Below are 27,762 nucleotides of genomic sequence, written 5' to 3' on the forward strand. Positions count from 1 at the left end.
AGCGATCTGTGAGCTCTTTAAAAGTGAAACCCTGGCTGTTCATCAGCTCAGACAGCTTCTCTCTGTGAAAGAGTCCCTGCATCTGGTCCCTTTGTCAGTTAAGACATGCTACACTTTCCCCCGGACATTTTTTCTGTCCTAGCAGACTAGCTTAAATTGGTTCATAAATACTCTGGGGTCAGCTGGAGGTTGAGGGCAAGATCTGAGAACACAGCTGCTGAAACTGTTATCATCTGTTCTTTCATCTTATTTCTCTCTCTCTGTTTTTCGTCTGTGTAGACATTGCAGTTCATGCAATGGTCAGACAGCTTCAGAAAGTTTATGCTAAATGAGAATTTAATTTTAGCAATGCGGTGTCACCATATTGCCTTCACCAAACATCTTGGTTGAGAGGATTCTGGTTTTATTGCGTATTTAGAGGGTTTGCGCTGCATAAATTTAAATTAAACTGAGATTTCAGAATGTTTGACTTGACAAGCTGGAATGAATTTCCCACGCTGCAAACTGCCGTTACTTGTTTTGGCACCTGAACACAGTCGGCTCATGTTTCCATCCAGCGTGTAAATGCCGCCAACAGCGTTTAACAGGCTATCTAAACAGAGTATCAGCTATGAATAGTAAACCTTCAGCGATGACATGTAAACCCTCACTGGGGGGGACTTCACTTTGAATTATGTCACTTTTGATGATGTAGAAATCATTGCAGGAGGCGGATTTTAAACTGTTGTTGCTGTTGTTTAGGGGGGAACTTACAGACATGCTTTCTGTGTTTGCATGAGCACAATGGTTACACCGCATATCCCACATTCCTCCGGAGCATCGTCTGTACGCTGAAATTATACGACAGCCTTTTTATAATGTCAACATCATGTTTACAGAATGCAAAACACTCACAGAAGACTTTCTGGTGCGACCGGCATTGTGAATATATTCTTTAACCGAGACAGTTATGCAAACGATACGGCTCGCTCACAGATTAAAACCTGTGACGTAATCGGTGTTTTTAAAGTGTGACGGTGGAAGTATCGAGGTCATTTTATTACTGTGTTAAAATTTAAGATGATATTTTCTATAGGAAAACAGCCGACACATTACTATACATAACATTATTAGATTAATATAAATGCACCGATGTTTAAGCAGCATCTTACTGTTGGAAGCAGTTGAGGTGGGAGTGACTGCTGTCCATTAATCTGAGGGGTTGTGACACGACTAATAAAACAAAAACAAAATAATCCCGTCAACGTGGCCACTGACGGCGGTCCTAACTCCATGTCCGTTGCAGATGTTCAAGTAAACGAAGAGTCGCACAAAGTCGACGACACAAACGAACCTCCCACAACGTCCACTTTGGTAAGTGCATGAAGGATCTCCTCCTGAGTCGCATTAAGCTGCAGGGAGCTCCTCAGTATTATCTTGACACCTGCTGATTTGTGTGACTCTCTAAATCTCTACGATGATGGTTAAAAAGAGTGAAATAATCTGGATTTACTGCTTTAATACTGCTACATTTATCCTGTTGGATCGCTTGTAGTTATTCAAACAAACAATGTGAGAAGTTTTAAAAGATTAGACGTAATAACAAAGGATAAAACTAACAAGCACGCCCTGCTCAGTACGAAGGCGTTTTAGGGTTTTACATCTGTCCATAGTTGTGGTTGCAGCTGGCTAAGCAGCACCCTCCAGCTCCTCCTGGGGGTTCTGAAGGGTCAGATAAGATATGTAATTCATCGAGTGACTTCTGGGTTTACCACAGTGGCTAAAGGAGCAGCCAGTCTACTCCAAACACCTTTTTTTTTTAGCGCCATTTTCTGTGTTGTCCGAGTGCATCTCCTTGCATAAAGTGGTGTTCTGGCAGTTTTTTTCACCCACATAAGATGTGAATAAAAATAAATACAAAGAAGGGAAGAATATTCCAAAAGTAAGTGTGTATACTCTCTGACATTTGACGAACTCACTAATTTACACGACAAAAACACCCTTAATATCCTTTATATGCCAAAGAGGCCTTTTGGTGGTGCATCCAAGACGCTGTGCTCGTCTCAGCTCCACATCTGGAGGATGATTGATTAGATGTATTGTGTCATGCTGTATATAAAGTCTAGTTTAACAATGTCCTTACATGTGCCATCCATCCATTATTATCTATACACAGCTTAATCCTCACTAGGGTCGTGGGGGGCTGGAGTCTATCCCAGCTGACTTAGGGTGAAGACAAGGGACACCCTGGACAGGTAACCAGTCTATCACAGGGCTGCACTTAGAGACAGACAACCAAGCACACTCACATTCACACCTACAGACAATTTAGAATCACCCATTAACCTCAACATGTTTTTGGACTGTGTGGGAGGAAGCAACCCAGAGAGAACTCACGCTGGAGAACATGCAAACTCCACACAGAAAGATCCCGGGTGTCGTCACCGCCGACCTTCCAGCTGCATTCAACGGTTCTAACCACCACCGAGCCACCCTGCAGCCCGTCATGTTATATGCAAATGCCAAATCATTTGTGAGTTTTCTCATAAATGTCGCACTTAAATCCTGAATAGAGCCCTCCACAAAAGTTGTTTTCTTAACCTGAAGTTAGACCTAAAGTTTACCATTTGAGACTCTGATTGAAATATTAGACGCATGAGGGACTTAATGGGCTTTTTAACACGAGCAAGAAAATGTGTGAATAAGATCCTGATGGCTGAGTTTCATTTTGCTGCTTCAGGTGTTACATACACACGGTGGGTCACTGTCACACTGTCATCGAGTTAACGTGAAAGTTCTCGTTAACACCTGTTTTCTTCCTGCAGCAACAAGTCAAAGCGTCTGCCGTGAAAACCACCTACTGGACACCCGTTCCAACTCTGCACACGCATGGTGCCAGCTCGAACTAAAAGCGCTGCGTCCTTCCACTGCCACCCAAACACACATCCCCCCTTTTCTTCATGTTAACAGGACGACTGGCTCGTTTTCCACCTGAACTTGGCTCAGTGAACCTGAAGCTGGACTTGAAGCCTCGACTTGAATGCATGTGCAGCATATGCAAAGTACAGCCATGCAAACCCATCAGTCTTTCACTCTCTTTGTCTCACACACACCCTCCCTCCTCCCTCCCCCCCTGTGTGTCATACACACCTAAGGAGACACACGTGGGAGGGTTGACGCCGCGCTGTCTGCAGTGCGTTGAGGAGTATTGTTATTAACTGCAGTGTGAATAGAGGCAGCAGTACATCCCCTGCTCTCCGGCTGCTGCAGAGCTGCAGGGCTCGCCTTTGTTCTGCGCTCCATAATGGCACGCCATAATTACAGTCTTAGCAGAAAGAGGCGCACAGGCAACGTCTACCTTTACCCCTCGCCTCGCCTCGCCTCGCCTCACCTCACCTCGCGGGATAGCAGTGGTGCACGCAGGCAAACTCCTCTCCAGTGTGTGTGTTCTCTTATCAGTCCGGGATGCGTGTCACGGTCATGTTCACGTCCACGCGTTGTTCTAAAGGTTCTAAAGGTGCCGGGTTAGAAAAAAAAAAGTTCATCGACGTAGAATGAAGTCACGGACACATGCAGAGAAATCCACTCTTGACCTCAGACAGCTGCTAATGATGACATTACAAACTTCTTTTGTGTTTCTGCTGATGTGCCAAAACATTATGACCAACCTTTGCCAAATGGTGCTTTGACACGGGATGGGACAACGGTACCGCTGTGCTCTACAACCCGTTCAGCTCATCGGGTTGCAACGGTTTGCAAAGCATGTGACGTATGCCCAGTAGAAGTGAGGCGTGTTTGTTGCAACAAACTTCTGGCCTCAAAGGATGAGGTGACGTTGTCCCACTGGAACTTTTGAAACCTCAGCGCGCCCCAGTGTCCTGCCTAGAAGGGCCATGATACCTTCTTGGTCCTTTGAATGCAGCCGAAGCAGCTCCAACATGTAACGGCATGAACTCTCCGAGACCTCTGAAGGTGCCCTCTGGTATCAGACGCTACGACATGAGCAGCAGATCATTTAAGTCCTGTAACTGTTAAATTGGAGGAGATCTGACTTGTTCCAGCACATTACCTGACCCCCCTGGTTCATCACTCCAAGGACTTGTGACCCCTCAAGCCTTGCAGATGTCTGAGATGTCACAACGCAGTCATCTCACCTCGTACATTTACATACATTTACCGTCTATGATATCTCAGAACCTGACACGCAGCTTTATGAGATAATTATTTGCTTCATCTGTAGGTGGTTGTGTTTTGGTCCATCAGTGTATTTCCTGATGGCACCTTGCATGGCACGGCTCTGTCGCTGTTGGTGTGTGATTGGATGGATGGGAAACATTATAGAGTGCTTTGGGTAAGGTTGAAAAGCGTTATATAAGTGCAAACCATTTACCATGTAGAGCACGACAGCACCCCAGAAGTGAAGCCATAATATCTCAGGAATAGGTGTTGGTGACGTGGCCTCTTGTCTATTCGTCTGTGAATCTATTTTGAAAAACGAGCGGATTGTACTGAGCAAGCTAGACAGCTGGTGGCTCTATCTGCCCTGATGAAGACGTTAAACGTTAGCCTCAGTAATGTCCTAAAACAGGTGGGATCTTTTTATTAAATATTCCCCAAGCAAGAAGAAACATTTGTCAGGGACTATTTTCAGCTGCGGATTAATACACATTAAAGAGCAGCGTTTGTGAGTTACCATAAATACTGAGTGTGTTCATGGTAATAAATGAACTCACTAACAGTGGAGCTCTGCACCAGGATATCAGCGCAACACTTAGGTTCATCGCTCATTGTTTTGACGTCTCATTGAGTCTATCTACCCACGCCGTCCCCGAAGGTGTAAGCTGACCCGCACATGTTCCCACAAGCGGCTTGTATTTGAGCTCCATCTCTCGCTGCCGGACAGTAACTCATCTCCCCCTGACGCCGGATGACAAATTGCTTCCCTGCGGGGCAGCTAATCGCGTCGTGTAGCAGCGAACACGGATTGTTAATTCACCTCAGCGTTGAGCCAAAGTGACTTCAAAACCAGCCAGACGTTTGTGTTGAAGAACCTTTTCATATTTAGCACCTTCCAAGACTAAGACTTGAAGGCGTCTTGGCTTCGAGCAGAACCCTCACTTGCACAATTGAGTTTTAAGAGGCCAATAATTTTTGCTCCCACGTTGCACCTTTCTTTCTCCTGCCCCCTCGCCAGCCGACCGCTCCGTCTTTCAGTCGCTATCGAAACGGCAGCGAAAACGGAGAATAACCGAAGAAAGAAAATTTGACGACTTAGCAAGGCCGTGCCACTAAATAACAGCATTGACACAGTTGAAGGAGGGTGTGCCCGGCGCTTTGCAGAGGTGAAGTCAGGGAGGGGAGGAATGTTGGCCGCAGATGAAAGCTGGAGCACAGGCTGGGATGTGTAATAAGTCTCCACACATGAGCCTGTTGGTATAATAAGCCGGATCCTAGAGGCAGGAGAAGAGAAAAGGGGAAGAAACAAGCCATAACATCTCTGTCTGCCTCGTGTGAGTGTGTGTGAGTGTGTGTAAGTGTGTGTGTTTCTGTCTCTTTGTCTGCACAACCTTCCAATTATTATTTTTTCCAGCTGGCACGGCAAACACTTTGCTGTCAAGGCTGCAGAGTTCGACATTAACAGTTGATATTCTTCGTCTCGTTCACGCTTCAGCTCCCTTCACCGGCATCGGAGCGAACAGACCCATCGATCGTAATCCTCGGGGAGGTTTTTGTAGATGGAAGAAGTGACTTTTAGCAAAAAATTCAGTGCAGTGAAGTGTGGCATCGGACAGAAGTAGGATCAGTGCGTTAGCTGCTTTTTACGGTGAAGCTAGTTTCCACCTCTTAACATTAAAGTAGCTGCGAGGCCTTTGGGTAACCGGACTCTCACAGTGAAAACACCTTTTTTGCTGTTTAATTACAAACTAAAAACCATCCTCGCCGTGGTCTCGGTGTCTTAAGCGGGTTGGGGGAATCATGAGGCCTTTAAAAACACACTAGCAGGATTTTAGCTTTAACACCTCAGACTCTACTTTATGTTCATCTGTTAGAGTTTTTCTAACTTTTTTTTAAAGGATGCACTAATTTTGCTTCTTTGGTAAATGTGGCAAATGTCTGGTTTACAATTGAACATGTTTGGATAAAATCTAAGAATTCAGGCTGTCAGATAAATCCAGCTCCGTATTTTTGCTCTGAAATGTAGTGAATGATTAAGAAGTATTAAATGGAGATACTACTAATAACTGAGCCAAGTTTACCACCAGTTTTGTTGACCCCAAGAAAGAATATGTGCAGAATATTAGTTGGTATTCATTGTAGATTTTTACACTATGTTAAATAAATTTTCTGATAAATTGACGTATTTTTGGTTCCAAATGCGAGACAAAAGTCCCTCTTTTTATATTTAAGAAAAATCTTCAAAAATTAAAAATATCTGTCACCTAAACCAAAAGGCCTGAACGGGGTTAGTGCTGCATTAAAATAAAAATAAAGATGCTTTTCCATAACTTTACATCCATGTCTGTAAAAAAAACATGAAGGAATCTGTTAAATAAAAGGCCATAAAGAACACATGGATGATAAAGGTTTTTGGACAATTACGCACCGTTCATACGCTTTAATACTAAACTATGATTTGCGTATTTATTTATTTATTTTTATTTATCCTGATTTAATAATTCCACTCATGTGATCCTTTACGTGAATCTGTATGTGGAGGGTTTTCTGAGTGCAGCAGCAGCTCAGTCCGGGATTTCCACCGCAGATGAGCGTAATGACCGTGAGTTTGAGGGGAAATTACAGTGTCCGAGCTGCTGCTCTGCCCAAAATCACAAGTTTTGAGTTTCTCCAAGAAGGACGATGTTTGTCGTAATTGTCCCCCCATGTTGGGACCACAGGCGCTGCGAGTGTGTGCGCTTTTTTTTCTTCTTCTTCTACTTGGACAATAAAATCGATTTTATTCGATTCATTTGTAGCCAAATAATAATAATTAAAAAAAGACAGAAAGTAGAATAATGAGGAAACTGGATTACTGTGGATCAGCTTTAAGTGTGCGCTGGATGAGACACACTTCAGACAATAAGGCCTGCGACCTTTCAGCAGCAGCTTATGAAAATAATTCGGTCTGATCCGCCTTATTGTGCTTTTGGCAAACAATTAGATCGTCGCTGCGTTTCCCTGATGTCTCTCTTTGCGCCACACTGAAGCTGAAAAATGCGCAAATGTATTTTTTATATTTAATTTTAGGTGAGAAATCCCACATGTTGGATCCTACATTGAGTGACTTGTTAATATTCTGTTTAATGAAAAGTGAATTAAAGGCCTCAGGAGTCATTTACCTCCATAAAATAATTTATCAGGTGAAAAAACGCGCCTCGTGACTTTTTCTTTGCTTGTTGTTTGGTTGTTTATTTATTAATTAATGTCTTTATTTATTAACCTACTGTTTCTTAATAAACTGACATCCAGGAGGAGGAACAAGAGGAATCACTGTCTTGGTTTTTGTCCACAGTGTCACACGTTTCATATTTTAATGGATAAATAATAATAATTATAATAAAAATAATTGCTCTTCACATATTTCTTTTCTCTTTTTTTTCTTTTGCATTACTCAGGCCTCGTTCTGCGCCAAAATAGCTCCCGGTGCAGAGCCGGTCCTCCGCCGCCGCCGCCGGTGCCGCCTGTGATTTGTGTGACACGGCGCAGCGCTGCAGCCAATGAGCGCGCTGCGTGCGCCAAGTGGAAGCAGCGAGGGGCCCGTTCAGACGCACAGTGCGCACTGAAGGGGAGGGACGCGCTGCACTGCCAGGAGAGTCTGCACAGCACGGAGGGAAACCAGGCTCGGTCCGGAGAGGGGGAAAAGTCCGACTCGAAGGATTTAATATATGTTTTTTTAATGTTTCTTTGTTAGGAGGTTTTTCTTTCTTTTTTTTTTTTTTTGGTTTGTTTGTTTTTTTGGCCGCGTTTCATGCGTCCCGTCTTGTCTCAATGGTTCTGAACACTGAGCGTCAGGTTTTTGGACCCTTCAGCTGGGATGTAGCGGAGGACAAACCCACCTAGAGCCGCTTCACACCCGCCTTTTTACCGAACAGGAATAACGCGACGTTTCTTTTTATTATAAAGGCTGGTTCGTGCAAAACAAAAACCCGCGCTCCTGTTGACTTCTTCTTTTAATTCTTGTTTTTATGGTGGGTTGCCGGATGATGACCCCCATCTGGAGGCCATAGCTGACCCCCTGCTTTCCCACCGAATCACTGCCCCTCACCCCAATGATGACTATGAGCTCCATATCGGACACTTTAGTCCCCACTGATCCGTCCAAATCGGCGTTTTTGGAGTTCGGCGGCCACGGCTACCCAGGACACCCCGGACACCAGCAGCCTTCCCCGGGCTTGTCCCACAACCATTACCCGGTCCACGGCCTGCACGCCGTCGGGCCCTCGCAGCACGACGGGCCCTTCTCCTCCGGTGCATCCTCGTACGGCCGCCCGCTGGGATACCCGCCCTACCACAGTCCCGTGAGCGCGCACCACCCCGGGGCATACCTGCCCTACCAGCACGGGGGTCACAGCGGCGCGCTTGGACACACCAGACTGGAGGATGCGGGTACGTTTACGCACAGCTTAACAGAAAAATAACGATAATATTAATAATAATGTGTTGCTTCTACTTTGGCCTCAATGTGACCTCAAATATTTACAGTTATTTAATTGGTGTTGAAAGATGGCAAAGAAAAGTAAAATGAACAGACAGCACAGGAGAAGCATTTGAAATGTGTTTTTCTCACAAATCAGCGTCTCGTTTTTACCAAACAGGCCACAAACCCGCCAAACTGATGCCACAGAGGTCATTACGCACAACAAATACGCACGAAGGTTGATACCAGAGGGGGAAAAATTCAGACCATTAAAATCCTTCAAGTGGATCTATAAGTCTGTAAAAACATGAAAATAAGCCACAGCAATAATTGGATCCACACACAGGCGCGCTTTGGTGTGTTTTTTGAGGGGGTTGGAGATGAGTTTGAGGCCTGCGCACACTGTGGGACTCTCCACAAGAAGCAGCCGACACCGGGCCTGTGGTGTCCCGCAGCGGCCCACGGGAGCTTCAGTCCCTCCAAAGAGAGAAAAACCAAACCCCAAAAACCCTCATCATCCTCATCCTCCCTGTGCGCGCGCTGCAGGGATCACAACCTGCTGTCACACCTAAAAAAAAAAAAAAAGGAATTAAATCACTTATTATCTCCTGAGCGTTGCAGATTTTTACTCATTTCAACCTCAACCTTCAGGAAAAAAAACCCTGGGATTTATTCTCTTGCTTGTTGCATTGACTGATTCATCCTGATCACTTCTTCTGTTAAATCATAAAAAACCAATAAAGGCCAATAAAGATGTCAAACCCCTTCCTCCCCTCCACCCGGTCCGGTCTAATAGAGGATGACACCGTGTCTGTGGCTGGAGCAGGAATCCAAAACTGCAGTAACACATTTCCAATTTGCATGATGGTTGTTTTATATGTCACAGTCCTGCATGTTTAGGAATCATCACTATTTGTCGACTATTATGAACAGATGGAGCCCAGAGGCAGATTTTAATCTTCCTCATGATGCTGCAGATTCTTTTTAAAACCTCATATTTAACTGCAGGCCAACACATATTTGTAGTTTTTCTTTCTAACATTGTTGTTCGTCCACATCATGCTTTAATTTTCTACTCGGGGGTTTTGTGGAGACCTCTCTGGAACCAGGTGCATTTTGGTTCTTTTTTCTTTTTTTTCTATGGATTCATTCAATTTTAAATAAAAAAAAATCATCTCATTCTGTTTAAAAACCACCAGGAACCCAAAAGCTTCCCAGACAGCCGCATGGTTTCACAATTTATAGACACAAAACAGCAGAAAATCAAAATAAACAACAGTTTAATTTGGTTTATTATGTAATTTACATGTGATTTAACCCACACTGATTTCTTTATTCATTTAAAGTCTGTCTGTAAGCTGTGGAGCTGCAATGATTATTTATTAGTTCTATTAATTAGTTTATTATCAAATTAATCTGCAGCTATTTTGTTTACTTTTAGTAATTTTAGGAAAAGGGGGGAAAAAAAATCCAACTTCTTAAACGTATTCTGTCTAAATATCTGACAAATTGTTCAGCATTAATTTACATTTTTGTAGCTCAAACAACAAATTAATTAATCAAGGAATGACTCAACGGATTGAGCAACAATTAAAATAATTGCTGCTCGACACTAAATAAGTGACAATATCAATAGTTTCAAACAAAACAAAACAAAAAAAATCCCACTGCATGATGTATAAATGAAGCTGTGCCTCAGTAAATAAAGTTTCTAAAATCTATCAACACGATCTCAAACAGAAAACGAGGAGCGATAGAAAACCATCAGCAGGTTTCCACATCAGCCTGTTTGGTTCTTCGTTGTTGGACTTTTCTAGGATCTAACTGACCACCGAGCTGTTGGCTAAAATATTACGCTGCTTTGTTTATGAATGAGTTTTCGGGGGAAACAAAAGGATATTTGTTCACACATAGAACCCATATGATGTGAATTATTTCCCTTTTCTTTTTGCTGGCCTGGTAACAATGCTTTATTTTCTTAATCTCCTGTTTGGAACCAAGAGGCCGCTCACATTTACTGTTACTTGTGGGCCTCGGTACACAACCCAACGTTTTACACCCTAACACGTCTCCTCCGTCCTGGTCAGATTCTTTCCTTTTGTTCCCCCTGGTCTCCTGCGTGCCGGCGCTTCCATCCCTCCTGGCTGCAGGCCGGCTTACAGAGCGTCTTGTGGGGCCCTTGGCTCGTCCACAGCTGTTCTCTCCTGCCACTGCAGGCTGTGAGCTCATGTCATAACAGAGATCAGCGTGGGCGAACATATACACAGGATTGCTTTCCTGAAAAAAAAAAAAAAAAAGAGAGGAGAAAATCCCTCTCGGCTGAGCTGCCTGTTCGGCTGATTAGCTGTTAACCAGCACACCAACACAAACGGGCCCAGTGTGGGTCCATGTAGCAGGGTGCTCGGTACCAGTGGGCGGCTTAGAAACAGTGTTGATGTGGATTCAAGTCACTGGATCAACATGTTTAGTATGTTGGTTTTTATACACATAAGTGCTGGATGAAGTTATACTTAAGTTATGGTTTCTGTTCATTAGCACCATCCCTGTTCCCTCATTTTATTTTGAAATTTGGTGCAAATTTTAGTTCAAATTTAAGCTGGTCAAGAGCATGTATGTATATTTGTGTTTCTAAAAAATATATTAGACAAAAACTATGTAATCAAAATATGTTCTTGATGGTTAAGAAAAGATTTTCTGTTATTTAAAAGGTAAAAAAAAAAATCTTTTTTGGGACACGGGCCCAGTGTGGGTTCATGTAGCAGGGTGCTCGGTACCAGTGGGTGGTTCTGAAGCAGTGTTGATGTGGATTCGAGTCACTGGATCAACATGTTTAGTATGTTGGTTTTTTATATACATAAGTGCTGGATGAAGTTATAGACGCATTACCTCTTATTAATGTGGCAAATTTCTTTTATTTCTGTTTATTCGCACCATCCCTGTTCCCTCACCTTTGATTTTATTTTGAAATTTGGTGCAAATTTTAGTTCAAATTAAAGATGGTCCAAGATTATGTATGTATATTTGTGTTTCTAAAAAATATATTAGACAACTAATATTTAATTAAAATATGTTGGGGTAAAATTCTTAATGGTTAGGAAAAGATTTTCTGTTATTTAAAAGGAAAAACTAAATCTTTATTGGGACACGGGCTCAGTGTGGGTTCATGTAGCAGGGAAACAGTGTTAATGTGGATTCGAGTCACTGGATCAACACGTCCAGTATGTTGGTTGTTTTTAAAGTGCTGGAGGAAGTTCTACACACTTTATCTCATTTTAATGTGGCAAATTTCTTTTATTTCTGTTCATTAGCACCATCCCTGTTCCCTCGTTTTATTTTGAAATTTGGTGCAAATTTTAGTTCAAATTTAAGCTGGTCAAGAGCATGTATGTATATTTGTGTTTCTAAAAAATATATTAGACAAAAACTATGTAATTAAAATATGTTCTTGATGGTTAGGAAAAGATTTTCTGCTATTTACAAAAATAAAAATTCTGTATTGGAGCAAACACAGTGACAAACAAACACATGATTCATTTCCAACATGTTTCTGCTCCACTAGAAGCTCGAGACCTTCTCACTTTATTTCTGCTCCCATTTGCACACCTACTAATTATCTGAACACATTAATGACTTTCTTTAGCTTCTGTCTCCACTGAAAACCCAGCCTTGGTACTAACTCTCCTCGTCCTCGTCGTTTAGAGCACGAGAAGCCCACGGCGGTGATCGAGAACGGGGAGGTGAGGCTGAACGGGAAGGGGAAGAAGATCCGGAAGCCTCGCACCATCTACTCCAGTCTGCAGCTCCAGGCGCTCAACCAGCGCTTCCAGCAAACCCAGTACCTCGCCCTGCCCGAGAGGGCCGACCTGGCCGCCAAGCTGGGCCTGACGCAGACCCAGGTGAGGTGGAGGACGGTCGGATAGAGCTGCATCCACTCTGATGCGTTAAGATAAACTATAAAAGCAAAAGGAATCAAATCATTAGAGATATTCTGTGTTGATGTGAGGCGTTAAAAAAAAAAAAAGAAGTGATGATTAACGTTTGGAAACCTTCCTAATTTGCCTAATTTAGGGTGTTAGCTGTTAAATTGCGCGGACATGAAATTAGCTTTAATCCAAATCAATCACACCTTTGATTGTTTCTATTGTTCGCTGTCGCACTGAAACCAAAAAGCCCAAACAGGCGCCGGTGCATTCTTCACCAACTGGTGTTACTGCGTGTTCCTCCGAGCGTAATTACACGCTGACGAGATGAAGCCGACGAGTTTTAGTCACGGGTTCACGTCGTGGGATCGAGGAAGCAAATCAAAGAGCCGCGTTTGTGTAATTAGTGGAGGTTGAACCTGGGTTCTGCCGGAGGTCATCTCCCCGCTCGCAGAACTTTGTATTTGTCTAGTTTCTTTCTCTCTGACACACACACACACACACACACACACACACACACACACACACACACACACACACACACACACTCAAGCAGAAGCTCACCGGCAGCCATTTTGTCTGTCATGTGAAGTCAGTAAACCAACATTGGATCGTGTTTGCTGCAGATTTTATGAATAATCCAAAAATATTTCTCAGAGTATCGATGAAAGCTTCGGTGTTTAAATCTTCAAACTGATGACCAGCACTTTTTTTTTTCATAGTTTCATTCTTCACCATTTGCGAACGACAGACCGGTTGTTAAACAGCTTTAAACCTCGTGTTTTTTCCCTAAATAAAATCGCTATCAGGCATTTTTATGTTTGTGTTCGTTGGCTGGGAACGCTGCTTCAGAGAACCGGGGGTCGGGTTCTGTGCCTGCTGTTCTTCTTTTCTGAGCGTTTTTTGTGCATTAGGAGGGCGGTTGCCAATGTGGCGTTATTAACTATAAGTCAAAGAAAAAAGCAACGTATGCCTCATTTATTTCATACAGGACCGGTCTATAAAGGCAGAGCGGAGTAATTTGATTATTTTTCCACCAATAAAGACTAAAAATACAGATGGAATACCTTCGTACATCCAATAATCCTTCCGAAATGCGAGTAAAATGTTCTTTTAGTTCCATTTAAACTAATTTGTTTGAGGGAATAAAGTTTTTTATTTACAGTTTTCAATAAATTAAACTAAATATGAACTAAAAGAGAGGAAAAAAAAGGCAAACCTACTAAAGGAGTCAAGAAAAACAACAGCTGTCTTTTACAATATTAGCATGTTGGGAATGAAGACGAGCAGCACCGATGAAGCAGCGACGCGATGCAACAAAGGCCCCGATATTCTTTGGACCTGGTTCTGTTACTGGGTTCGTACAGACGCACTCTTTCCATCTGCACAACAGACAACATCTCCGTAAGCCGGGCGGAGCGTTTGATTTTCCAGGTCAGAGGAACGGGTTTCTTAGCAACCGCCGTTCCTCGACGCAAAGCAACGTGCACATCAAATAAAAGCCGAAGAATCTCTGCGAAGCGTCCAGAGATTGTCAGGTTGTGACCGTATCTCTGGAACAGGGAGCCGTTCGAAAATAGCTGTCCAGAAGCGTCGAGCCAAAAAGAACAACAAAAAAAAAGATGCACTGGCGACCCTGTGAGAGGACGCTGATGGGAAAATGTGGTTCACTTTTTGTTTTGGACTAATACAGCTTGTGGTGAATCAGTCTGTCCTGAGTCTTCCCAGAAATCTGCTGATACCTTAGAATTGAAATCAGCGCTCAAGGCTCCTCGTTTGCAGGCTGATAAGTCGGTAGTGGTGAAAGAGTTCACAAATGACTAAATGTTCGGAATCTGGAGACAGCAACAGATGCTCATAAAAAGAATGGGTGGTCCGGTGGATTCAAAATGGGGGAACTTTTCCTCAAACTAGTGTCTGATTTGTTTGTAACGCTGAACTTTAAATCATATCGTGTTATGTTGAGTTTTTGGTCCTGATTGGTTGTTTGGATTTTTTTCTTCAGTAGTTTCAGTAGTTCGTAATTATTTAGTAATACAATTTGTTATATTTTATTAAATTGAATAACCTAAAATAATGTATTTTTGAACTACATATATTTAAATCCATTTTAAATGTAATTTAGGCAAAAGCTGAGACGGCGGTTACTATGAACAAAGCGAACCTTTAGCTTGACTTAGCTGGTGTTTTACACAATTAACAAAATATTTGCCTACTACCGTGTTTATTTGTTTAATAGCAAACCTAAATATTTTTCAGTACAGTTAAAAAAATAAATAACTAAAAGTAGTTTTAGCTTTAGGTTTAAGTTTTAGCTGGGGCTAGCTCGCCGGCTAGCTTTGTGTCATTAGCACAAGCTACAATTGAGTCTGCCACCAAAAATATTGTAAACTGCGCTTTTCTCTCTCTTGCAAGGAAAAAAAAAGAAGCACTTCCCCTCAAATTACACCTATTTTGAATGTAGACTCTATTTAAATTGATTTAGCTTACCAAAATGAATAGCAACTGTTGTATTAGCTAGCTAGTTTTATTAGCTGCTGCAACTGAGTCTATCACTAAAAATGAAAAATGGGGGGAAAAAAAACTTTTTGCTCTTGGAAGAAACAGATGGGATTTTTTATTTATTTATTTCTTTTAAAGGAAGCATTTTCCCCACACAATATTTTAAAAGTAGACAGATTGAGTTAGCATGCCAAAATGCATAGCAGCTGATACATCAACTAGCATCGGGTTAGTGTCATTAGCACTAGCTGCGATTGAGTCTGCTTTAAAAAATACTGTAGATTGTTTTTAGGTCTTTAAAAGAACAGATCAGAATAAAAGATAGAACTTCCCCTCAAAATTACACATATTTTAAATGTAGAGTCTTCACAAATTGTGTTAGCATGCCAAAATGCATAGCAGCTATCGCGTCAGCTAGCTAGTGTCATTAGCAGCACTGCAAACTGCTTTTAGCTCTTGGGAGGACCGGGTCAGACTTGGAAAATAGGAAGTATTTTTCTAGCAAATAACCCATTCTGAATGCAGACTGTAGACAAATTGACTCGGCGTGCCAGAATGCACTGTTATTTCTGGCGGTTATCGTCCCGACCGTAATTACAGTCATTGTTCTTCGTGAAGCAACAGCAGGAAATGATGATGAACGCTGGACATGTAGCAACATCTTAGCTCGCGCAGATAAAGGGGGTTTATGACACATGTAGGCTTGTAGTACTCTGTGTAGAATTACCGCGGATACATTACACATGTCAGGAAGGTGAAAAATAAAGGCCGGGAGTCGTGAGCAGGTGTCCTGTTGGGGAAACATTAGATAGGAGTGTTTGGGAATACGGCATTTGAAACACGATCCGCCGCATGTGAGTGTACACTGAGCATACATGAGCAGCCAATGTCATCGGCTGAACTGTCCTAATCCCGTATGAATTAACCGCTGCAGCTATGTTTACACTGGGAGTAAGAGATGATCCATTCATTTGCCTTCGCCTTTCATAGCGGCAAAGTGGTTTTTCATTGTGGTCTGCTGCAAATCATTCTAACCGTGCTTTCCTAATATGCTCGCTGAGGGAGCATGCTGTTTCCTTTTTATTTCCACTTCCCTTTCTCTCTGTATGTTCCTTCAGGTGTTTCGGATCAGAAAAAAGCTGCTTCGTCTTAGTTTGCCGCAATCTTTACAGCAGCAGTTACTTAGCTCTCGAAGTGAGTTATGTTTTAAGAAATAAGGCAACAGACCTTTTAATAGCATCCAACTGGGATGTTATACCATTAAACAAGTGTTAGAAGGCAGCAGATATCATTCCTAATCCTCCTCCTACTACTACCAGTAGGCTTGATATCCTGTTAACACTACATTTAATGAAGCCACAATCTGTGCCCACAAAAAGAACAAAAGTCACTTTTAGGAGGCTTGATCTGGATCTCTGTTGCGCCCTATAGTGGAACATGTACAGTGGTGTCTCTAACATGTACACGACAACCAATGTCAACAGAACGATGGTTAGTAAGTGTCCAATAAGTCACTTTACTGTCCCTATTGACTAAGTGAGTGGCTGGTAGGGGGCAGCGAATCTCACAAACTACGTTCCTATACAAGTAAACCGCAATCTGAATTATAGTTTGGATGGATTACGGTTGTTTGTAGCGTATCACAAAAACATTTGAAATCAAGTAAAAATAAGACTTCACCGCACAATAACTTGACCCCACATGGGACATGAGTCTGGATCACCCTGGCTGTGTTTCCTCCATGACTCCTGTCTCTTTATGTGGCTTCTTCAAACTGGCGGCCTTTCCTACTACGTTACACTTCAGGGAAAACATACATTTCTTTCAATACGCAATTGAGAATTCAGTTCGCTTGAGTAGGAATGTAGTTTGTGGAAGACGGGTTTGGAATGGCAGAGCGAGGGGGCGGCTTTCAGACGCAGCATCGGAGGAAATTTCTTTTGCATAGATAAAGGATACAAGACATGACATGTCAAGTGATGTGCATTAGAGGTGCTGGTAACCTGCCAACCAGCAGCTGGCTGTGGTCTTACTTTTACGTGCACATCACAACAATGTTGAACGAGAAAGCCGATTCATTGCCTAACACTAGATATTTAACTTTAAAGAAAAAATAGGTTCTATTACAACTTGGGTTTAAAGGTTGTTGCTCAGGACCCCCGGTGTCACATTTTAACGCACTGGATACCACTTCAGCATCATTTTTCAACATCCAGTTTAGTCTCATAGACTTCCGTAACATTTGAAATAGAAGAAACCACATGTCCAAATGTTCTCTCTGCAGCTGCTTTTTAAGCATCCAATCATACTCTAGACACTCCACACTGGGGTGGGACTTGTCACGTTCATTGCGGATGGAAAAAGTTTGCCTTCCACTATGTGGTTAATGTTGAGAAAGGGTGTATTTTAACCCAGACCATCGAAACCAGAATCATTTCCTAAACCTAACCAAGTAGTTTTCTTGCCTTAATCTAACCAAACAGTGACAAAAAACAAAAATAATCCATTCCAAGGGGCCAAACCTCAGGCTCCTGCACGGAGCCCTATAAAGACCCGTGTCTTTATATTATCTCAACCAAAATTACAGTAAAGGGCATTATAAAATGACACCAAATGGGCCCTGACCAAGGACCTGATGGGCTGGCAGTGACAGTGTGTTGACCAGTAATTTCTAGGATCTTAGGAAGCAGCATCTCTACAAATAGGTCCAACGGGGCAGCAAATGTTCTGATACGGGTTTGGGTATTAAACAGGCCAAGAGTTTAGCCAGAGTGGCGACCACTTGTGCATCCGTGACGTCTCTAATAATCTTTCTCTGGGAAAGTTTGTATGAAATTCTGACAAGAACAGATAAAGTTGAACCAGGAAGTGAAGCTGCATGGTGCACTGGAGAACCCCTTCTGGTGGAAATGTACCATTTGCTAACGTGCTCTTATGGTGTTTGTGATGCAAGGTGACATATCGTGAGCAGTCAACGCCACGGCGAAATGATGACAGTTTCAAGAACACAGATTCATGCTTTCGAGGTTTCATAAGTTACAAAACCAAAGGAACTAAACCTGTTTGTTTGCAGGGTGGAGCTTTCTGTCAATTTATTTCTTATTCAGAATCGGTTGTACGACTGAACTCCTCCAATTCTGCAGCGGAGAGAATTTTTACAGTGTTTGAGTGGAGATGTCGGTGAGCTGGTGTGCTCGAGCTGGAGACAGACAAAGAAGAACTTAGCAGATTTGCAGTGTCGAGTTACATCTAAGCCACCAGAAACAAACTCTAAATATGCATCTTTTAATAAACAAAGATGAGTTTTTTGAGGTTGAATCACAACATTGGAGAGAACGTTTTTCAAGGTTTCTCATATTTGTGCACACGGAGAACGAGTGCTACTGTTAGAACTGTACAGTTGTTGCCTTTTGCAAAGATGAGAGAGGAGAGAGGATTTTGTAGGGAGTGGTACCCCGTGACTAACGTTCAGAAACCGATAGTTTGGATTGTAATTGTACTCTTTGCCTTAATTTTCTCCCGCATTGTTTTCAGCTCCTGGTTGTTGCCCCTTTTCCTTTCGCTGTCTGATCGTTACCATGTGAAGATGTGGCTTTCAGACGTTGAAAATTAATTCTACGAATGCTGTTATACCTGCAAAAGTTACGTCCGTTCCTCACAAAAGTTCCAGGACTGGTGTCAGAAAAGATACATTTCAAACCCAAACTACCAGTTTTCCCCTTCAGACGATCAACAAAGAGATCCTGCAGCGTTTGCTTCGTTCAGAAGAGGTGAGAGTTGTGGCGGGACGAGTTCCTGGCTGAGAAGAACATCTCCGTGCTGGAGCAACCTCCCTACTCACCCCACCTGGCTCCAAGGGATTGTTTCCTCTTCCCCGAGCTCAAGGGGGTCTTCAAGGGGACCCGTTTAGAAGACGTGGACGACATCAAGATGGCTGTGACGACGGAGCTGAGGAGGAATCCTTCCAGGAGTGCATGGTGGCGTGAAGAGAAGGCTGGGGAAGTGGGTTAGACTCCAGGGGGATTACTTGGAAGGGGAAAACTTATAGTTTAAAATATATCTTTTGTGACACCAGTCCTGGAAGTTTTCTGACACACCTCGTATATAGGTAGAGTTCCTATACTGTCTATAAAAAGCAACCAAGATCGAGCCACTTTAAAGACAATCTATGTAAAGACAGACACAAAGAATTATACTTTTAGAACAGTTTAGTTGTTAGTTTTGTTAAAACCAGGCAGAGATGCATTAAAAAAATCATTGTAAATATATATATTAGTGGGGACAACTGTGCGATATACGTAAAACTAGTTTGTTTTCTCCCTGCTGTTGGTGACATAGTTAATAGATGGAGACACAGAACAGCTTGTGCCGAGACGTACACTCAGCTGTAATTAGCCCAGTGTGCTTACGTGCATCATGTTCTGTGCACATTCCTCACATACACGGGCGCACTTTAGTCCACACACACACTCACGCATCTGCGACACATGTAACTCGTGTGTGCGTTTTCACACACACACACACAGAAACACAAACACGCTCGGAGATAGCGATCACGCACCGCATCGCCATTCCCGCCTCCGTGCCATTAGGCTGCCAGCCAGCCGCTGACCGCTTTCCATCGAAGTCGCTAATGTTCCCAGACGCAGCTGAGAAATGGCACGTAGCACAGTACTGATGGGTTTTTTTCTTTTCCGTGAAACTTTCTTGATATCTAACGATCTCTCACACGACACGCTAAGAAGATTTCTAAAGAAAAAAACCTCTGATCACCTTTTTTGTGGCTTAATGTGTTCATGTTCACACTCGGTGTCAGTGGCACCTGGCCTGCCTCTCCGCCACCCTCCTCCCCTAACGTCGGCGTCATTAGCCACGCTCTCAGGGAAGCTGTCAACTCCGTGTTGCTGCTGGAATATGAAACCAATAATTACAGAAGAAATCCTCTCACTGAGGCTGCATTAACTTAACGCGCTGTTGATTGACTCCTGGCCTCATAAGCTACGCTCCACATGCTCGCTTTGGGTTTTCATCCACAGTGGTACACCACCTCAGGTAATTATTACATCGGAGGCACTGCGGTTTGGTGGCTGTCACTTTTATTACGCTCACATATAGATTATTATAAAAGAAGGAGCTCGGCTGTATAATGAGAAATACAGGTTTCAGATAGGATTTTTAATGTAACTAGAATTGACCAAATATGGTATAAATCTGAGTCATTATGGGCTTTAATTACAATGGCATCGCATATTTATGGAGTTTCATTTTATGTACGCGCCACCATCCAACTTCTAACAGGCTGCGATTGACGTCAGCAGATACGCTGGAACAATAGAAATCGAATTAAATGTCAGATTTTGCCCTCCATGACTTCTTGGCTGTTTCGGCCCAAAAGCTGGGTGTGAAAGCTAAGCGCCTTTATGATTATCGCGTAAATGGATAATTTTTTCCACATATTCCGAGTCAATTAAAGCAGTCTGAAATTAGATTTTTTATAGAATAAAATATCTTCCATAAAACCACATCAACCCTTTTCATAATTTCCAATAAACTCCCAGCGTAATAATCCCCACGATGGAGTAGAAAACAACTCCAGGGCCAACACTGTTTTCTCCTCTATTTCTTTGGACTTTCATCTTTTTCTCCTCCTCGACTTGCCAGAGTGTTTTCTCTCCGCTCAACAACCAGTCCCGTGGGCGTTTGTTTTTTTTCTCTTTACGGCGCAGTTAAAACCTGTTTCAGACAAAAGTAACCTTCACCGACGATTTATGATTCATTCGTTCCCCGCTACGCTGACAGGTTGCCCGAGAGGCATATTTGTGTAATTTGATGCTCAATTTGCAAGCACGCTTGAAACAGAGATCATACCATTTGTATCAACACAACTGATTCACCTCTAACCGCAGAACATTTATTGAAGTGATATTCGGCGTAACATTTTCAGATGTATAATTGTGTCTGCGCTATTCACACATGTACTTAATGTTCTTCCTATGGACCTGCTGCCTTCTGGAATCAGTTCAAATTTAATAAGTTAACATTAAATTGAACATAGAAATCGTATAATTCCCAACATCACTGGTGGAATCATTGAGCTGTATCTTTCAAGTATCCCATGAAACACTTGCTAGCTCATCCATATATTGTGTATTTACCCTTCTGTAGGCCTTCAGGCTATAACCATGAGTCCACGGGAATAACTACTGGTAATTTTAGCTCCTGTAGTATTACAGGTTTACAGCAAAGTTGCTTTGTCGGCACGTTTAATGGTATCTCTGTCTGCTAAATTGTTACCGCTAGCTTGTCAAGCTGTAAAATTTTACTGACTTCATTTGTACCTATATATGTTACTTTTACTTCCATTGTTATTGACCACAGACTCTTCGTTTTATAGTTTTAATATGTATTGTTTCCTTTTCTTAGGACGTAAAACACCCCTTTAAAAGTTTTCACTGTTTTATAAAAGCTGGATTCGTGCAGCTAAAGTTCAGCTAACTTGCAGTGGAGCAGCTAAGCTAGCATGTAGTGGAAGCTTTAAACAGCTGGCGTTATTTCTGTGCTCATGCCTCTGATAATAGAAAGTGATGTTTCGTTCATACACTGCGCGGGTAACTTGAACTAACATGAAGGGAAGTTAGCAGCAACACTCCCAAACAACCGCCAGAGAACTTTAAGTTGTGCCGTTATTTCCCGTTAAGTCTATTTGCGGAAACGTGAACTGACGTGTTTGCCACTGAGAGCAAATTTGTTACCAGGAGTTTACTAGACGTTTAGCAAACTGTGGTGAACCGCAGGTGGAGATATTAACTAGGAAATTGGCAAATGTCTCATTATTGCCGGAACGTTGCCTTCAGTTGACGACATTTTTTTCTCTTCCACAAACATTTCGCTTTGGTAAGGGTGTCGTTCAGTTACGTGGATCGCAGCTGTTCTGTTCTAATGAATGTCTGATGGTGAATGCGTTCAGCGTATGAATGTGCTTCCTTTAAAGAGGCGGAAACATAAGCTACTAGAGACAACAGAACCGGTAACGCTAGTTGCTTCCAGAAGTTTCAACAGCTAGAAAGGTTCGCTGAGCTTAGATTACTGCCAGAGATTTAGGAACCAATGATAGCAGCTAACCGATATGACTCCAGTGGAATGCAGTGGGATTCCTGTAGATGATGCAAGTGGTTGAACTCGTCTAGAATGGTTTCCTTACTTTGAGGTATACGCATCATCACAGGTTATTCTTTAGTTGTGGGAAAACTGGTGTAAACGCTTGGATTAATAAAAAAACAGTTCATCAATTCAACTTTGACTGCACTGTTGTTAACTCTTTATTGTTGTTGTGTACGTTTTTTGGTGTGCAATAACTCCAATACCCTTAAAGCTGTAACCATGGTTCCCAAACTAAAATACGAAACGTGATGCTCATCCTGTGCTCGGTTGGTTGAGCAGATTGTCTTTGAGTCTTGAGGTTCCAGCTTCCAGCATTCACAACCGCCCCAGGGATTGCCAGTTCTAGTTTTCGTAACTTTTCACCAACCCAACACCGTAAAGGTTAGTTGAAAGTGTGTCCTGATGACTTGGGGATGAAAGTTTTATAACTCTATCCTTTTTTTCCCCATCCTTCAGGTGAAAATATGGTTCCAAAACAAACGGTCCAAGTATAAGAAGATCATGAAGAACGGGCCCTGTGGACCGGAGGGGGACCACCTCGCTCCCCCACCGGCGTCGTCCTCCTCCCCATGCTCCCTGTGGGACATCAGCATGGCTGCCAAAGGCACGCCGGTGCACTCAGGAGGGTACATGAACAATTTTGGACACTGGTACCCCGGACACCAGCAGGACTCCATGCCCAGGACTCAGATGATGTGACAGATTGGAGGACGCAACACTTCCGGGACAATTTATACGGATTTATACACGCGAGATGAACTGGAGCTGTAAAGGGACGAGGACATTGTTAAGAGTCTGAGCTGCTCTGGAGGCAAAAAAGTGGCAATCATAAGTTGTAGTAAATAGATTGAATTTACTTTTTACTATTTAGAAAATTCGACATCAGGATGTAAACATAAAAACGACAACATGCTAGCACCAATTGTAGCATTTTAAATGAAGCATGTAAGACTTTTTATTATGTTTACACAAGTGATATCCAACATATCAACGAAATGGCTCGTATCAGATTTGATTAAGAAGGATGCTCAGCTCTCAGTGACACGTATAACCAAATTAAACTAAAGAAAATGGAAGTCTAATAAACTTACAAACTCCAATAAGTCATCCTGTCAGGAGCTTTTTAACACTAGCTAACTAGCCTTCATTGCAACGTCCTAAATTCCGTACAAAAAAGTAGATTTAGCATTCAACTGTTCATTCATTGGAGGAATAAGTCTTGAAATAACGAAACTACATCGCCAAAATAAAACAGCCTGTCGAGTTATTTCTGCCTCCAGAGCGGCTCGGCTTGATATTTTTGATAAAGCTATAAGTGACGCTACGACTCAAAGCTAACGCCGACTCCTGATTCTGGACACTTCGGGAGTTTTTGTTTGTTTGTTTGTTCGTTTATTAGTTTTGTTTTTTTGTGGGCAGGTACACATGTAAAAAGAAAGGTTCTTCAGGGCTTCCTCACAATTGTTTTTTTTTGTTTTTTTTAATGGACTGTATTGATTGGGTGAACCCTCTGGTTTGCTTATGTTAAAAGACGGATCAGATTAAAAAAGGAAAAGAAACTTCTGGTGATGCTTGTTGATGCAGTGCCAACAGGTTCATATAAAGGCATTACATTCCTAAACAACTGTTCTTAACACTTTGGTTTTTGTTGTTTGGTGAGGTTTAGGCACCAAAAGTAGTTGGTTAAGTTGGGAAGATGTCATTGTCTGAGCTAAAAAATCAACCCTTTCACAACATGTTTGAAGCCTTTCCTCCAATTATTTTGGTTACCAGGGTTACAAGTCTTTCCTCGTCTAATTTATAACTGGTTGGCTGAAACAGAGCAAACAGTAAAGCAATAAAATGCATAGCAAAGATATGTTAATATGTCGTATTTATAGTGTGTTTGTGAAGTTCATTTCTTTAAGACGTTACTGAGAATGCAGCTTAGTTAGATTTAGCTGTATAGGGATGTGGTTTTTAGCGCGTACAAGGTGGAGGTGGGAAAAGTTCCAGGACTGGTGTCACAAAAGATATATTTCAATCTACAAACTACCAGTTTTCCTCTTCAGACGATCAACCAGCACGTCTACAAAGAGATCCTGCGGCGTTTGGTTAATTAGTGTGCGAGAAGAGGCAAGAGTTGTGGCAGGACATTGGGAATGTTTCCTCTTCCCCAAGCTCAAGGGGGTCATCAAGGAGACCTGTTTTGAAGACGTGGACGACATCAAGATGGCTGTGATGACGGAGGATCCCAGAAGAATCCTTCCAGGAGTGCATGGCGGCGTGAAGAGAAGGCTGGGGATGTATGTTAGACTCCAGGAGGATTACATGGAAGGGGGAAACTCGTAGTTTGTAGTTTGGATTTGAAATATATCTTTTGTGACACCAGTCCTGGACACACCTCGTAGAGATCTTTGCTGTATATAAAAGCAACCAAGATTGAGCCAAAAAGAAAATGACAGACGATTTAAAGACAATCTATGTAAAGAAATACACTCAGACTTTGTCATTTTCTCAATCAATCCCTCAATATTCTGACCTCACACTCCACCCACTCCTCTCAATGTGCTGTTCATTCGTGTCTTCGGAAAGTTTTAGTTTAACTGGTGTAACCCAATAATTGTGGTGGTTGATATTTTTGCCAGTAATTTATTGGCAACATCTATCAGCGATATACTAAACATAAATCAAACCCAGTGATCGTCGCCATCAGATTTGATTTTGTTTACTTAACTTGCGTCTAACAGTGGACATCTTTTGTTTTTACACCTTTAACAGATGATATGAACTTCAGCAACGTCTCGCTGAAACAACACGTCCCTCCTCAGCGTAAGGTCTTCGTGGCCCGGAGCCATTTTCTCTAAAGTCGTAAATCAGAAGACTCGGGTCACATCTTTTGCCCCGCGAAACATCTGGAAACGCAAAAAGAGTCGTCAAACATCGTCAATGATTTTATAAAATGACCATGTCAATTATGGGTAATTTAGGACACAGCTTGTTAAATAAAGCTTTCACTCTGACGCTATAATTACGTGTAATTGTCAGTCAAGGGAATATCCCTCCGCCTCGGGCCCCAAAGGAACAGGCGAGGAAGTCGTGGATTCCATCAAAGTGGATTACCGAGGACTAATCCTCTCACAACAAATTGATCTGTTGAGTGAATATTACAGATTTGCATTGTTGCTGATTTATGTTGCTTGTGGTTGGGCGCTTTTTTTAAAGTTATTTTTTCAAACACAAAAGAAAAACTGTTAGAATGTGAGTATATGTTCCCTTACAGATGAACCGAAATTACAATTCAGGACAAATTGCCTTTTAGATGGAGGTTAGTAATGAAACAATAGGAAACAAAAGGTGATGTGAAGCATATATAATAGGTCTTCAAAGATAATTATTATTATTATTTTTCTTGGCAGACTGAGGCTGCTGCAGTGTCACACTGTGGGAGGAAAAAAAAATTCAAGTTTCTTACTTACTAACACCAACAAGCAGCTGAATGTGTCGAGATTTGTTCGCAAAATCACGAAAAAAAAAGATGGAATTTAGTGCAGCTGGAAAACAATAAATAAAAAATAGGATGGGAAAAATGGAGATAAATGACAATTATAAACTATGTATATGGTCTATATATAAGCTGTACTTGAAATGGTAGTAAATTGTAGTTATCACTTGACATTGCCTCCAGATTAAAAAAAATAACTAAAGAAATACTTAAATAGAAATAATTAAAGTAGAGAAATATATTAGGTTTTAATATTTAAATATTATAATGCAGTTAATAAATATTATTATTATCATCAATAATAATAATAATAAACATATTTAACATCGATAATGTAAACAATAACAATGTATTATACATGTTTGTTATAATAATAATAATAATAACAATAACAATAATAATGATAATAATAATAATAAATGTATATATGTAATCCCACAGATGGTTGTTGGGAATAAGTGACTTTTCAACCTATACACTTAAAAATAAAATAAATAATAAAAATAATAAATAATAAAAAACATTTTCCTGCTCATTATTAGCTTGCATGTGTTCCCTAAAAGTTAAGTCAGCTAAGCCAAATCCTAAACCATAACTGCAATGAGCTGAACCAAGAGCAGGTAAAGATTCTTAATCCAAGACTGACATCTGTCTTTAGGTGTCACACTGTTGGGGTGTAAAAAAACAAAAAAAAAGGGGGCAAATAACCCCAACAAATTCTAATTATAAGCATGTTATAGACACCTAAAAGTCCTTATATGCCTTTTTATAGCCTCATATTAGAATAGAATAGAATAGAATAGAATAAAATGCTTTTATTGTCATCATACACAAAGTACAACGACATTAAAGGGAAGTACGGTAAATATATATATACAGTAAATTATGAGGAAGTACAGTTGACATTAATAAACAAGGTTTACTTTGGGGTCACGGTTAACAGTGAACACTTTAAATCGCCCTCGTGTCTGTTTATATGGCCTCATATTAGGGGTTACAGTTGACATTAACAGGCACTTAAAATGTCCGTGTAACTGGTGGACTAGTGGTTCTGAACGTCTAAATCTGGGCTCCACTGTTACGAACTCCTTCTGGTGCCGTCACATGAAGACTCTCAGAATGAAGTCACTTGTACCTGGACGTGAAGCGGCGTCGTTTTCGGGAAGAGAATTAACTGGAACAGTAAACCACTTTGCACATTTGGCCTCACGCTGGAAACTTTCTTCCTCTTCCTCTTAAAGCGGAGACAGTTGGCCGCTGTCCTTTCAACGGGAAACACATGTGGGGCATCACCAGCCCTCAGGTGTGTGAACGGCACTGACATGACCGACTAGAGCGCATTCTTTGAGGAGCTTTAGTTTTGCTTTGTTTTTGTCTTCGAAGGTTCAAACAGCTAAAAAAAAAAAAGAAAAGAGGAGCATGGAATTTTTCGAAGGCCCCGACTTCTTTAATCTGCTACCGTGAGCAGCATCCTGTTGCCTGTGGCACAGTTCACACCGTAGAGTTTTATGGAATACCTCAAATGCGTCACGTCGTCCTAATGAACTGATGGAGGCCTGTTGGGGGGGCTGAGGGGAACATGGCAAGAAAAACAGAGCTGCAGCCGAGGAGAGGCAGGGACGTCCACAGCAGCATCATTTAAAGTTTAAAGCAAACTTTTGAGGGGATGGGCGCTTTAGGATTGACCTTAAGATCTAAATCACAGCTGTCTCCACATAATTGACTGTTTGAATAAAGGCTTTGGTGTTGATGGCGCCCCCTAGCTTTAATTTGGTCAGATACAGTTTGTTTTCCAGAGAAATTACCTGCAAATGGCACTTGGGTCCAGCTGGGTGCTGCTGTTGTCGTGACTCTTCGGCATCGCTAACGTCATGCAGAGCAAGTTAGCTTCCCGCAGTTAGTCAATAGCAGAGGAGCATTTCTGGTATTTCCTCAAGATGTTTATTTTTTTTGTTAATTCCTTCTTCAAACTTCTATAAAATGATCGACAGCTTTTATTGAAGTGAGGATAACTTCTAGCTTCGATGCAGAGCGCCCCGCCCCGATCAGGAAATGGTTGTTGAAGAGGCGTTAAACCGTTT

General features: G+C 41.9%; 1 protein-coding gene across 1 annotated transcript; it reads left to right on the forward strand.

Moving 5' to 3' along the window:
* Window positions 1-7,763: 7,763 nt before the first annotated feature.
* Window positions 7,764-24,055, forward strand: LOC103364165 (homeobox protein Dlx4a-like). The gene is made up of 3 exons (XM_008291190.1): window positions 7,764-8,583; window positions 12,314-12,510; window positions 22,654-24,055. The coding sequence occupies exons 1-3, from the start codon at window positions 8,247-8,249 to the stop codon at window positions 22,894-22,896; spliced, it is 777 nt and encodes a 258-aa protein (XP_008289412.1). The 5' UTR covers window positions 7,764-8,246; the 3' UTR covers window positions 22,897-24,055.
* The last annotated feature ends 3,707 nt before the right edge of the window (window positions 24,056-27,762 follow it).

Source organism: Stegastes partitus, unplaced genomic scaffold (assembly GCF_000690725.1).
Source record: "Stegastes partitus isolate 25-593 unplaced genomic scaffold, Stegastes_partitus-1.0.2 Scaffold725, whole genome shotgun sequence".
Classification (NCBI taxonomy): Eukaryota; Metazoa; Chordata; class Actinopteri; family Pomacentridae; genus Stegastes; species Stegastes partitus.

Coding starts and splice junctions, on each gene's coding strand:
- LOC103364165 (XM_008291190.1), top strand. CDS start 8,247: ATGATGACTATGAGCTCCATATCGGACACTTTAGTCCCCACTGATCCG. Junction 8,584..12,313: donor CACCAGACTGGAGGATGCGG/GTACGTTTACGC, acceptor CTCGTCGTTTAG/AGCACGAGAAGCCCACGGCG. Junction 12,511..22,653: donor TGGGCCTGACGCAGACCCAG/GTGAGGTGGAGG, acceptor CCCATCCTTCAG/GTGAAAATATGGTTCCAAAA.